The sequence below is a fragment of the Panthera uncia genome, unplaced genomic scaffold, assembly GCF_023721935.1.
Source record: "Panthera uncia isolate 11264 unplaced genomic scaffold, Puncia_PCG_1.0 HiC_scaffold_2254, whole genome shotgun sequence".
Taxonomy (NCBI): Eukaryota; Metazoa; Chordata; class Mammalia; order Carnivora; family Felidae; genus Panthera; species Panthera uncia.
The window spans coordinates 1-12,524 of NW_026058970.1; the positions used below are offsets into that span (position 1 = coordinate 1).

Sequence of the window (12,524 nt, forward strand, 5' to 3'; positions counted from 1 at the left end):
ATTGGGCATCCAGGCCCCAAAGTCATGCTGTAGGGACCCCGCCCCAGTTGAGTCAGCTGGCCAGAGCAGGGAACCAGCTCCTTCATCATCCCAGTTCCCACAGTTGGGAAATGAGAGGATGGTGGAAAGGGAAGACAGGGAGGAGTATAGGGTAGAAAGTTCCAGAAGTGGGGTAGGAGGCTCACCCCTTGTCACTCCCCATCCAATGTTCCAGGACTGGGTGGAGTGAGTCACCAAGGAAGGAGCAGGACCCAGAGAGGAGGTAACCCCAGCAAAGGGCCTCAGGCTGGCCTGCCACCCAGAGTGACCTGATACTCCACCCGGCTGCGTCCCCACCATGATAGGTCCCCATAAGTTCTACTTCCTATACAACACCAACTGGAGTCACCACCACAACTTTGGACCCACTCCACCCGCTCACCACCAGCCTCAGCCCCGATCGTAAACCCACCCCAACCCTGACACACCCACACTCTCAACCCCAACTCTGGCCTCACGTCCATCGTTGAGCCCAACCTTGCATAGCCCCGTCCCCGCCCCACCCAGGCCTGCCCCCTGCAGCCTCACCTGCCCACTGTTGACCGCGGCATGCTGGGCCGAGCAGTTGAAGATGATGGCAGTAAGGAACTTCACCAGCTCTCCCGGAGTGCACAGCCTTTGCGGGAAGCCTGGGTGCAGGAGGAAGGGGAGAGGGTGTAGAGGGAGGGCATGGGCTTCCCAGGGGCAGCTCGGGGCCGGGGCTCACCCCAAGGGGCGAGTGAGGACATGAGAGCTGAGCATTTGGCCACTGTTGTCTTCTAAGATTAGGGCTGGGCTGAGGTTAGGGATGGTCATCACCAAGGCTTACGGTCTCTAAAGGGGGTCAGGATAGGAGCTGGGTGCTGGGATCAGACCAGAAAACGCCCAGCCAGCACAGCTCACACTGGAGGAGCCAAGTTCAAGCTGACAGTCAAGGTGGCTCTGCTCCTTGACTGCCAAGGCACTTCTATCCACAGCCCCTCCTAGCACTTAATGTTCAAATTCTCCCCAATTCACCAAAATTTGTCCAAGCACCCAGTAAGGGATCATCCACCGTGGGGCTTAGTGACAGAAACAGATGACCAGAGTGTCACTCACTCAGAAGCTCGCAGTGATAGAAGCAGAGGTGGGGGGCGTGGGGGGCCCAGGCTTGGCTCTTTGGGGAAAGCGAAGGCAGGAAGAAAGAGGCACTGAAGCTAAGGCACTCAGGGGAGACTTCCCTGGGGCAAGAGAAGGGGCCCCCTTGAGTTGGAAGAGTGGATAAGCTTTGAACAGAAAAAAAGATGACAGAGGAGGGCATGATGAGACCTCTTCTCCCTGTACGTCACTGCTCACTGATCTTGCGCAAATCAATGGCTTTAACCGCTTGCCACTGGCCGGTGACCTCCAAATTCACGCCTCCGGCTCCGCCTGGACCCCGAACTCGGCGTAGCCGTGGGCATAAATCGCCAGCCAGTACCTGACGCTCTGACTTGGGTGTCTACGAGGCCTCTCCAACAACATCAGCAAAACCTGACGCTTGACGCCCCTACCCCACATACTCCCCAAGCCTGGCCCTCCCCCAGGGGTCTCATTCTGGTATCTTTATTCTTTTTTTAACGTTTATTTATTTTTGAGAGAGAGACAGAGCATGAACGCGGGAGGGGCAGAGAGAGAGGGAGACACAGAATTGGAAGCAGGCTCCAAGCCATCAGCCCAGAGCCCGACGCGGGGCTCGAACTCACGGACCACGAGATCGTGACCTGAGCTGAAGTCGGACGCTTAACCGACTGAGCCACCCTGGCGCCCCATCATTCTGGTATCTTTATACAGCTGCTCAGGCCGAAATCTGTCCACTCCTTCCTCTTTTTACCTCGGATCAGCAAATACTCCCAGAGGCCAATCTGGTCTTTTAGAACCGTAAATCTGATCATGTCGCCCTTTGCTAAAACCCGCTATGGGCCTCCCACCCCACTCACCTTACCACTGTCCTGCTTGATCTGGCCCTCGCTCCTTCTCGGGCTTTATTTCCTTCCCTCCTGTTTTCTCTCTCACCTTCTCTACTCAGCCGCGCAGGCCTTCCTGATATTCTGCAAACCTGCCGTCACGCATCTGCCTCAGGGCCTTTGCACTTGCTATACCTCTGCCTGTATAGTCTTAGGCCAGTTATCCACCGAACTATCTCCCTCACCTCCCTAGTCAAACATCACCTCCTCAGAGAGATCTTCCCTGACCACCTATCTGAAACCACCCCCTTCCTCAACACGCGTTTTCATGTTTCCGGGGGCTCATAACCAACCACCGAACATATTTATTTGTTATCAGAGTCTCCCCACTAGAATGTTAAGCTCCGTGAAGGCCAGGATTTCTGTCTGTCGTGCTCACCGCCAAACCCCAGCACCTAGAACAATACTTAATATGAAGAGCCCAGTAATTATCGGTTGAGTGTAGTGAATGCCTGAGAAGGTAAGAAGGCAGGGTGGGAAGGAATGTGCCAGGCCAGGCGGTTTCTGGGCACAGTTTCAGAGGATTACCAGGGCGGTGGCCCCTCAGGCCTGGCGGGCAAGCAGCAAGGGGCTGAGAAAGGTGAGGCCTGCAAAGAGACAGCTGCTATAATGCAGGGACTGGGTGGTGAGAGTAGGAATTGATGGGGACAGTAAGAATGGGACACCCAACTGGGTTTAGGGAGACAGGAAGACAGAGAGGACATGAGCCAAAGATGACTTCAAGGCTTACAGTCAGGAGAGAGAGAGGCTGGTACAGCCGAACAGGCGGAGAGGCTTGGGGGAAGGACCGGGCACCTGATGGGGGGCGTGTGGGAATTTTCTGAAGGTTCTCTTGGTGGTGGATATTCTAACCTGGAGGGCTGAGCTTAAACGGCAAGGAGGTCAGACGAGCTGTGGGAAGTGTTCTGTAGCTCCTAGTGTTTACTTGTTCCCCTTGAAATATGGAAGCAAAAGTCACACTGACCGAAGCTGATTGATCAGTGCGTCTTGCCTTAAACCAGGAATCTGGGATTAGCTCGCACTGTCGGAAGAGGTGTTTGTCAAGCTGAAGAATGCTCTGATGTATTAAGTCAGAGACAGGTTTAATAATGTAAGATAGGACAGGGGCGCCTGGGCGGCTCAGTCGGTCAGGCCTCCGACTCTTGATTTCGGCTCAGGTTAGGATCTCACGGTTTGTGAGTTTGAGCCCCGTGTTGGGCTCTGTGCTAAGAGCGTGGAACCTGCTTTGGATTCTTGCTGTCCCTCTCTTTCTCCCTCTCTCTCTGCCCCCCTCCCAGCTTGTGCTCTCTCTCTCTCGAAATAAATAAACATTAAAACATAGTAATAATAATAATAGGGGTGCCTGGGTGGCTCAGTCGGTTAAGCATCCGACTTCGGCTCAGGTCATGATCTCACAGTTCATGAGTTCGAGCCCCGTGTTGGGCTCTGTGCTGGCAGCTCAGAGCCTGGAGCCTGCTTCTGGTTCCATGTCTCCCTCTCTCTCTGCCTCTCCCCTGCTCGCACCCTATCTGTCTGTCTGTCTCTCTCTCTCTCTCAAAAATAAAATAAACATTAAAAAATTAAAAAATAATAATAAAGTAAGATAGGGGAGTCAACCAACAGTAATTAGATTCCCCCCATCCCAGGTCTCAAATAGGAAACAGCCCCAAATAGGAAAAACAAAACAAAAACTGTCTTTGGGGGGAGGAGCGTTCAGGACCAGGCCAGCCCAGGATTAACAGTGGGTTTGCAAAGCAAAGCAGGGGATGGGTCATCCTTGAAATACCCCAAAGAGACCTTGTCACCACCTTAACCCAGAAATCACTTGGCATCACTAACAGGGAGACAACCTGACCCTACTTGCCTCCCCGTGTGACGCAATGCGGGGAACATAGCATCACTTGAGAAATATTCTGGCCCCAACATTTAACCTTTAGATGTTACTTCCCATCAACAGAACACACAGCGAGTAGAGTAGCAAGCTGAATGGCCTCGCGAGGAAGCCACTGGATTAACTCGGAAGGCGACACATTCTGCAGAACAGCTAGTCCCGCGTTTTCCATCCAGCCACGGCAGATGTCACGTGATTTAAAGTGGGGCGTCCGGGGGGGGGGGGGGGCGCGGGGGGTTGAGCGCCCGACTTCAACTCGGGTCATGATCTCATGGTCCGTGGGTTCGAGCCCCGCGTCAGGCTCTGTGCTGACAGCTCAGAGCCAGGAGCCTGCTTCGGATTCTGTCTCCCTCTCTCTCTGCCCCTCTCCGGCTCACGCTCTCTCTCTCTCTCTCTCTCTCTCTCAAAAATAAATAAACATTAAAAAAATAAAATTTGTTGTTTAAAGAGGAGGGGAAAAGCCTCAGGAAAAAAAGCATAGGGTGTACTTCAAAGGCTGGTCCATAAGTAAGAACTAAGTAACAGGCGAGGCCAGGGAGGGCACCGAGTCCTTGGGAGCTTGTGGTTGGGGGATGGAGAGGAGATACCTGAGCTTTCCCGGCCCAAGAAGGCCTGAGCAAAAATCTCGCCGACCCAGGCCTGCAGCTCCGTGTCCCGCTGCACAGATGCGTCACTAGGATAATAGTAGCCCACGATTTCTGAGACGAAGCTGCAGAAAAGACATGCAAATGCCGCGGGCATGACCTTGGGCTCAAGGCTGGCCAGAAATCCAAGGCCCAGTGCCCTGAGGCTGGGGAGAGCCAGACAGCCAGCATCCACTGGGAGCCTACCAGGGTCCAGCGGGGACCCCCAGATCCAGATGGAACCCAAGGGCCCAAGTCTGGGCACTCCCGAGTCATGGGTACTCGGGGCCTCCTTTCCACACAGGCGTCTGGGGGGACAGTGCACTGACGAGAGAGCCTGGGGTCCCAGCCTACACTTCACCTGCCCTGATTCCTCTGGACACCCTGCCCTTTCCTTTCTCCCCCGCATTCATACACAGCCCAGGCTCTCCCCAGGCCACAGCTACCTGTCGTTTCACTGAGGACCCCAACCCCAACTCTCACCCTTGGGGTGCTCCGTGCTGGGGCCTGAAACACAGCCACCACCTCCAGCCCCAAGCGCCCCGGCCCGCATGAGTACAGGCGTCCCCCCTGTCCCTGAGCCAGGAGGCCCTGGTGAGGCCAGACTGGCTGCAAGGTCCCAGGCCTGCACCCCGCACCTCTGAATGGCCGCCCAGATCTTCAGGCCGTCGTCTCGGTAATGGTAGTTGGGGATGGTCAGGACGCCGCGGGCCCGCAGGCTGTCCGGAAGGCAGAAATCGGTGTAGGTGAAGTGGGCCAGACCTGTGCTTATGAGGTAGAGGAGGCCTTGCCTCCCGCCGGACGTCACCTGACAACACAAGACAGCTGGGCTTGGGGACGGCCCAGACCCCACCCCAGTGCCTGGGGGCAAGAGGAGGCTAGTGACTCAGCAGGGGGCAATTATTCAGTTAACCAAGGAGTCCTAGATCGCGGATCAAACCCCCATCGAGGGGCCTGACGCGGGCTGCGGAGGTGGCGGGCCTCCTACGTGCGTGGGAGGTAATCCTTAGGTATTTGGTAACTAACGCCGGGGAGGCGGGGACGAGAGGGCCAGCTCGGCGCAGGGTCAGCGGAGGATGTGGTCAAAGGGGAGCCGGCCACCCCCACCTCCAGAAACTAAGAAGCCAGGGGCCTGCAGGTGCGGAGCCCGTGGGTGGGACAGAGGGGGCGGGGACAGGGTTTGAGGGCGGGGCAAATAGGGGCCGGGGCGTGGCTTGTGGGAAGGTTCTGGCAGGGACCGTGGAATGGGATTGGAGGCCGTAGAGGCTTATGGGCGGGGCAAGTAGGGAACCAATGGGGGGAGGCGGGCGGGGCTTGTGGGAAGGGTCTGGCAGGGACCGTGGAATGGGATTGCAGGCCGTAGAGGCTTGGGGGCGGGGCAAAGCGCCCCCGGGGCGGGGCTTCAGAGACTGGGCGGAAGGGGGCCGGAGGGCTCACGTGGTCCACCAGGCCGTCGGGGTTGAGCAGCGTGGCTCGAGCGATGGTGTTCACCTGCAGCGTGTAGCGAGTGTGGGGAAGCAGGAGCTGCGAGCGGGATGAGGGCGCAGGAGCCGAAGGTCAGGGGAGACGGCCGAGCTGGCCCGCCCCCTCTAGCCCGGCCCGGGGGTCTCACCGACCTTGTAGACAGGATGGCACAGCGGCAGTTGGCGCAGTGTGGCCATGGAGAAGGCCTCGCACAGCAAATGCGTGCACAAAAAGTGCGTGTTGTGCTCGTGCACCAGGAACTCCGAGTTGCGCACCCACGTCTTGGCCAGCAGCCAGTCCCAGTAGGAGTCAGTGGGCAGAAAGATGGGGCTTTGGGGCCCGGGGTTCTGGCTGAGCTGCGTCCAAGAATAATAAGGGGGTTGAGGCTCGAGGCTGCCGGCGTGCCGCCTGAGCCCGCCCCCGAAGCCCGCCCCAGGTCTCACCTGGATGGCCAAGGGCACCAGCGCCCCCTGCGGGTTGAGCCACAGCAGGCAGAGCGGGGCGGCCACGTACTGCTGGCGGCCGTTGAGGCAGTGGACGGGGGCCTCCTCCAGGATCCAGTAGTCCGCTAGGAAGACATTCCCCCTCTGGGGAAGGCGCACAGAGGCTCACAGGTGGCCCCCGACCCGCGCTCCACTGCCTTCTCTGTTCTCCACCCACTCCCACCCCGATTCGGGCCTCAGTAATACTTGGCGCTTGCGCTCATGGCCAGAGTTAGATACCCAACCCTTCCCAGCATGTCCGGAATGAGGTCCGGCTGAGTCCCGCGTTGCACAACCTCCCACCTGTGTAAGCTGGCATCCTCTCCCCACGCCCCTGCCTGGTCCTTCCTGCTCTCTCCACTCAGTGACCCTGTCAGTGTATCCAACAACAGCAAGATAAACACACACAGAATTGACTGCGACGTTTCCAGCCTCCTGGAGGATGCCCGAGGGCTCGGTTGCCGCAGAGAGACTGGCCCATCGTTTTCTCCCAGACCCTCAGAGCTCCTACTGCCCCGTGATTGCTACTCCTGTGTCTCCTTGCGCTGCCTGCCCCCTGTCCTAACACAGCTTTCTTTGGGCCTCAGCTCTGGGGACCTTGGAAGCCCCAGAACACCGGCAGGGCCTTCTCCTCCAGGCTGTCCTGCTCGCTCTTCACCGGGCCCCATCTCAGGCTTCCAGGCATGGCTGAGCGCCTTCTGGCCCCCACCTCCGTTCGCACCAATTCAAAGCCGGGGCTGCCCAGCGGATGAGGCCTGCAGACTGGAGGTGGCCCCAGCCTTCCTTCCACGCCCATCCTGTATCCATGACGACAAATCACCCACCTCTAGTTCTGTCTGCAGGCAGGTGTCCGGACCCAGCGAGGGGGCCACCATGTCATTGGTGACAGGCAGCTTGCTGGGCAGGCTGGAGAGGCAGTGGAGCATGACGGGATTGACACCATTCAAATACTGGTACCCAAAGAACGGGTCCTCGCACCAGTGCTCGGTGACATACTCTAGGGGGCAAGAGAGGGGACCACTGGGTCTGGAAGCCACATCCCTAGATCCTCCCCGTGCCCAGTCCTTGGCTCCCTTGGTTTAGGCTCCCCTCCCAGCAGCCCTGCGAGGCAGGTGAAATTAATCAATTTCACGCAGGACCCTGAGAGTCAAAGAGACGGAGTGACTTGGCCCAGCCGAGTGGCGGTGCAAGGATCCGAATCCCCAGCCTGGCCCCAGTGACAGAACTCGCGATGGTCGCAGTAGGGGAAGAGAGGCCAGTGCCCCTGGTCAGGATTAGGACTCCCTAAATGACCCTTGACCCTCTCCCAGGCAGGTGGAGTGTCTCTCTGTCCTCACTCCCCTATTCCTGTCCCCTCCCAGGGAAAGGGGAGACGGCGTGAGCTCCTAAGGGGCCTCTGGGATGGTTGCCACTCACGAAACCAGGAGCCCCACGCACTGGGACCCCACAGTCTCCCTGGGACGGCTGGAGGAGGGCCCCTTCCCAGAATGGGGCTGAGGGTTCTGAGCACGGGGTAGGGGCGGGGGACAGACATCTGCCCGGCTCTGCACACCTGAAGTGACGGTCTTGTGACACCAGAAGATATTCCGGATGTCATCCAGCTTCTTCCAGGAGCCCTTGCGGTCCAGCAGTCCTCGAAGCTTCATGCCCAAGGACCTGAGGGGGGTGGGGGGAGGAGAAGCGAGGTGGGGCCTGGGGCTGCCAGGGGCACTGTGCCCCCAGCCTAGAGTCCTGGAGGGACCAGACAAGGTCAATTCCCGGAGCAGAGGTGCCTAACAGTGTGAGCGCGAGAGAAGTCTAGTGGCCAGTTGGGGCTTCGTAGGGGTGACTCCACATGGATACGCATAGGGGTGCACGGGGCTACGTGTTGCAGACGAGTTGTCTTCATTGGCGTTTTGGCTTTTCTCCAAGTTTCCATCTTGTCACAGACCTTCACTGACCCCTGACTGCCTACAGGACAAAGCCCCAGCTGCTGGGGCTGGCTCGGAAGCCTGCCACCAGCCGGTCCCTCCCCACCACGGCCTTCTCGCGAAACTTAACCGGAGGTATGCTTTCTACACCAGACTGGTAAACGAGGGGTTGGCAGCCTGGGGGGCCGTGCGCTTTTCACTTTGTGGGCGCCCGCACTGCTTGAATTTTTTTTACAGCAAGCATGTGTTATTTTATAATCAGGGAAAAAATGCTTGGGGCGCCTGGGTGGTTCCGTCAGTGGACATATCGGTTCATTTTAATCACTCCCTAACGGAGTCAAGGCCAACGGGAGGGAATGCGACACCCTACAGGTGGGTTTGCCGTGCGCGGTGGGGAAGGCGGCTGTGTGAGTCTGCTCAGATGCCGTGAAGGATGCGGGCAAAGGTGCATCTGTGACGTCCCCAGGGACAACTCCCTGAGTATCTGCTGAGCTGCCCGCCCCTCAGGCCACAGCATTTGCTGAGCACCTGCCCAGGAAGGCCCGGAAGAGGGGAGGAAGCAGGCAAGAGCTCGGTGTTAAAGCAGAGAGTGAGGAGGCAATGAAGGAGAAAGAAAAGGTCTTCCTTTTCCGAGGGCCTGGCGCACCCCTCCTCCAGAGCGTCCTGCCACGGCCCCGCAGTGGAGCCCGGACACAGCCCCTCGTCTCCATGAATCCCCCACGGCTGTCAAACACCAGCTCCCTCCGCCCACGGCCGTCTCTGAGTCCCACGCAGTCTGTCCTAGATCTCCGGGGCCTTCCCTCGCCTCATCTAGACCCACACGTCCATCCGGGGACCAGCTCAGGTGACTCTCGTCCAGCAACCCTGCCACATCCTTGCCCTGAGGCCTGAGCCACCTGCAGCTGTCTCCAGACGTTCCGAGCTCACTCTCACCTCACCTCTGCTCCCCTCCCACTAGTCCTGCTTCCAGAGAATCGGTCAGCATAGGAGCCCCGAGGGTGAGGATCCAGCCTCTTGCCCTGGACTCCTCTGGACCTTCTACCGCACAGATGTCCAGCCGAACCTGTCCGTCCTCCCTCCAGGGCAGCCTGGCTTTGCCCAGAACCCCCCCACCCCCAACTCCCTGCTCAGCTCTACTCTCCGTGGCCCAAAGCCGGCTTCAGTCCCACTCGCCTTCTCGGGAGGCACCTGCCAGCCCCTACTCAGCCCTGCCGCCTCTGGCCCGGAGTGTCCACTCTACCCCCTCCACCACATCGCACTCAGAGCCTCAAGCTGACTTGAGCTGCCAGTGGCCCCTCCGATCCCTAATGAACTGTGCCACATGTCCCCCGGGGGACACTGAGCCCCTCGTGGCCATAGAGCACATCCTAATACTACTACTCGGTCACATCCACCGAGACTGTTTCGTACCGGGTGTTCTCCTGCTTACTCTCCCCCCAACCTGTGAGGCAGGTATGCGTATTCCTGTCATCTGACAGATGAGGAAAGCGTTAAGAGGCTAAGTGAAGATCAAGGTCCCACAGCTAGAAAGTGTTGGTTCCGGGGTCTGAACATGACATGGTCTGACTTCACTTCCTTGAAACTTCAGGGCCTGGCCTCCCTGCCCCACTCAACATGGTCCCACCAACAGGGCCTGGGACTGAGCTCTGCACTGAGGAGGTGCTCAGTTAATTTCCTAGATTTGAGGAATGGAGAAAGGGGTGATGACAAAGGAAAAACAGGAAGTGGTGGGGAGAAAGAGAATGGGAGGGGAACACGGGGACAGAGAGGGGGACATGGGAACAGAGAGGGGACATGAGGACAGAGAGGGGGATATAGGGACAGAGAGGGGAAATGGGGACAGAAAGGGGGAGACGGGGACAGAGACGGAGACATGGGAACAGAGAGGGGACATGGGGACAGAGAAGAGGAGATGGGACAGAGAGTGGGACATGGGGACAGAAAGGGGGGAGATGGGGACAGAGAGGGGGACATGGGGACAGAGAGGGGGCATGGGCACAGAGAGGGGACATGGGGACAGAGAGGGAACATGGGGACAGAGAGGGGACATGAGGACAGAGACAGGGATGGGGGGACATGGTGACAGAGAGGGGGACACGAGGACAGAGAGGGGGACATGGGGCAGAGAGGGGGACATGGGGCAGAGAGGGGGGAGATGGGAAAGAGACAGGGACACAGGGACAGGGAGGGGGATATGGGGACAGAGACAGGGAGACAGGGACAGAGAGGGGGACATGGCAACAGAGAGGGGGACACAAAGACAGGGGCACATGGGGGCAGATGGGACAGAGACAGAGACACAGGGACAGGGAGGGGGACATGGGGACAGAGGGAGGAGATGAGGATAGAAAGGGGGACACAGGGACAGAGAGGGGACATAGGGACACAGATAGGGACACAGGGACAGAGAGAGGGACATGGGGACAGAGGGTAGAATGAGGACAGAGAGGGGGAGATGAGGATAGAGAGGAGACATGGGGACAGAGATGTGCAGAGGGGGACACGGACAGGAGGACACGGGAAGAGCAGAGGCAGGAGGCAGACTGAGCAGGAGTGCAGGGAGGGCAGTGGCCTCACGCAGGGATGGCGTTGAAGAGCAGGGAGACCGTCTTGGTGGCCGAGTAGCGAATATTGGGGTCCATGTGCAGCAGGGACGGGAAGTCGATTTTCATGGGGAAGCCAGGCAGGTACTGATTCCCGCTGCTGGGGGGGGGGGAGCAGAAAGACAGACACCAGTCAGACGGACCTGCAGCCCACTCCCCTTAATTCCCTCCCTCTGTCCTTGCCTTGCTCTGGACCCCTGCCCAGCCCCCTCCGCTCTGGCCTGAAGCCACCTCCCCGCCAGACCCTTGGGGTCACCTCTGCCCCTTCTGTCCTGACTCCTGGATTAAACCCTAGTTGTCTTCTCTCCTGGCTGCCCGGGCCCCATCGTCCCAACTTTCAGGTCATGCCCTCCACCTTCCTCCCAAGCCTGGGCTCCCCTGTCACCTGTCCCCTTGGTCTGTGCAAGGTGCCGTCTTGGTCAGGGCAAATTTCTTGTCTGTTTCCATCTCCTCGAAGTTGCTGACGTCTATGATGCCAGGGAAGCCAGGGGCATAGACCTTCCAGCTTCCAAGGGAAAGAAAGAGGTCAGAGGTCCGACTGAGAATAAACATAACCTTCTTTAGATTTTAAAGACGTGACTTTAAATTATAACTCCCAGAAACCACCCACTTTCTGGGTAGGTGACAAAGAATTGGAATTTGCTCCCTGAAGTCACTGGGCTGCGGGTCAGAGAGGCATTTGGGGACAACATGAATGTCCAGACTGCTTTGGAGCTGGGTTTGCATTCAGATGGAGATCGTGGCCGCTTTGGGGTGGGGGAGAAGGGGGGCAGGAGGCTGAAGCTGGGTTGAGACCGGTCAATACCAGGGTCATGTCTGACATCTGGGTGACATCCAGGGTATCTGTGGGTTGAGTGTGGATTCGCTGAGAATTGTTGGTACTTGTGTGAGTCAACCTCAGACTGATGTGAGGTTCAGATGAAGGTCCTGATTGGATCTGAGGTCAGAGTGAGTAGTAGTCTGATTAAGGCTGAGAGGGGACGGTAAAGATGGGGGAAAGAAGTCGAATTAGGCAGGCTCACCGGTAGCATTCCTGTCGACTCTGGAGTTCCCGTCTCCTGTGATCCAGAAGGAGGGGCAGGGAGTCCTGACAAATAGTTGTGGCTGTGGGGGATGAAAATCACTCGTCCTGTGAGCCTCTTTTCAAACAACACCTCCTCCAGCGAAGCTTGCCTGAACCCCCTAACCCTTGAACCCAATCCCTCTCAGCAACATGGATACCCCGCGTTCTTGTGTGTTCATCAGCAGAAGGGACTCAGGACAACCTCACCCCGAAATTGTAACAATCAACCTAACCGTCTGTATGTTTATCGCTTTCCCAAGAGTCTTTGGGGGCAGAAATTACCTTGTAGTCGTGTTTTGTGTTCCCAGCATCTGGCGTGTGCCCCCACGCCGTGCATGTAACATGCACTTGACAAATGACTGATAAACGGGTATATTTGGGGAAGCGATGGGCAGATGGATGTATTATGATGCCAGATGGGCATTTAGACGTCTATGAAGAACCCACTAGGGGGCGGAGGGGGGTAAGTAAAGACCGCTCGCTTTATCTTGACCTGGAACATCACC

General features: G+C 57.9%; 1 protein-coding gene across 1 annotated transcript; it reads right to left on the reverse strand.

Annotated features, from left to right (window-relative positions):
• Window positions 1-3: 3 nt before the first annotated feature.
• Window positions 4-12,075, reverse strand: LOC125917698 (hydroperoxide isomerase ALOXE3-like; the record flags this gene model as incomplete). Its single annotated transcript, XM_049623824.1, has 11 exons — window positions 4-27; window positions 568-668; window positions 4,461-4,582; window positions 5,135-5,304; window positions 5,934-6,020; window positions 6,113-6,547; window positions 7,267-7,439; window positions 7,995-8,098; window positions 10,930-11,055; window positions 11,341-11,460; window positions 11,978-12,075. Coding segments are annotated over 11 exons (1,560 nt in total), but the record flags the coding sequence as incomplete, so codon positions are not given.
• Between the last annotated feature and the right edge of the window lie 449 nt (window positions 12,076-12,524).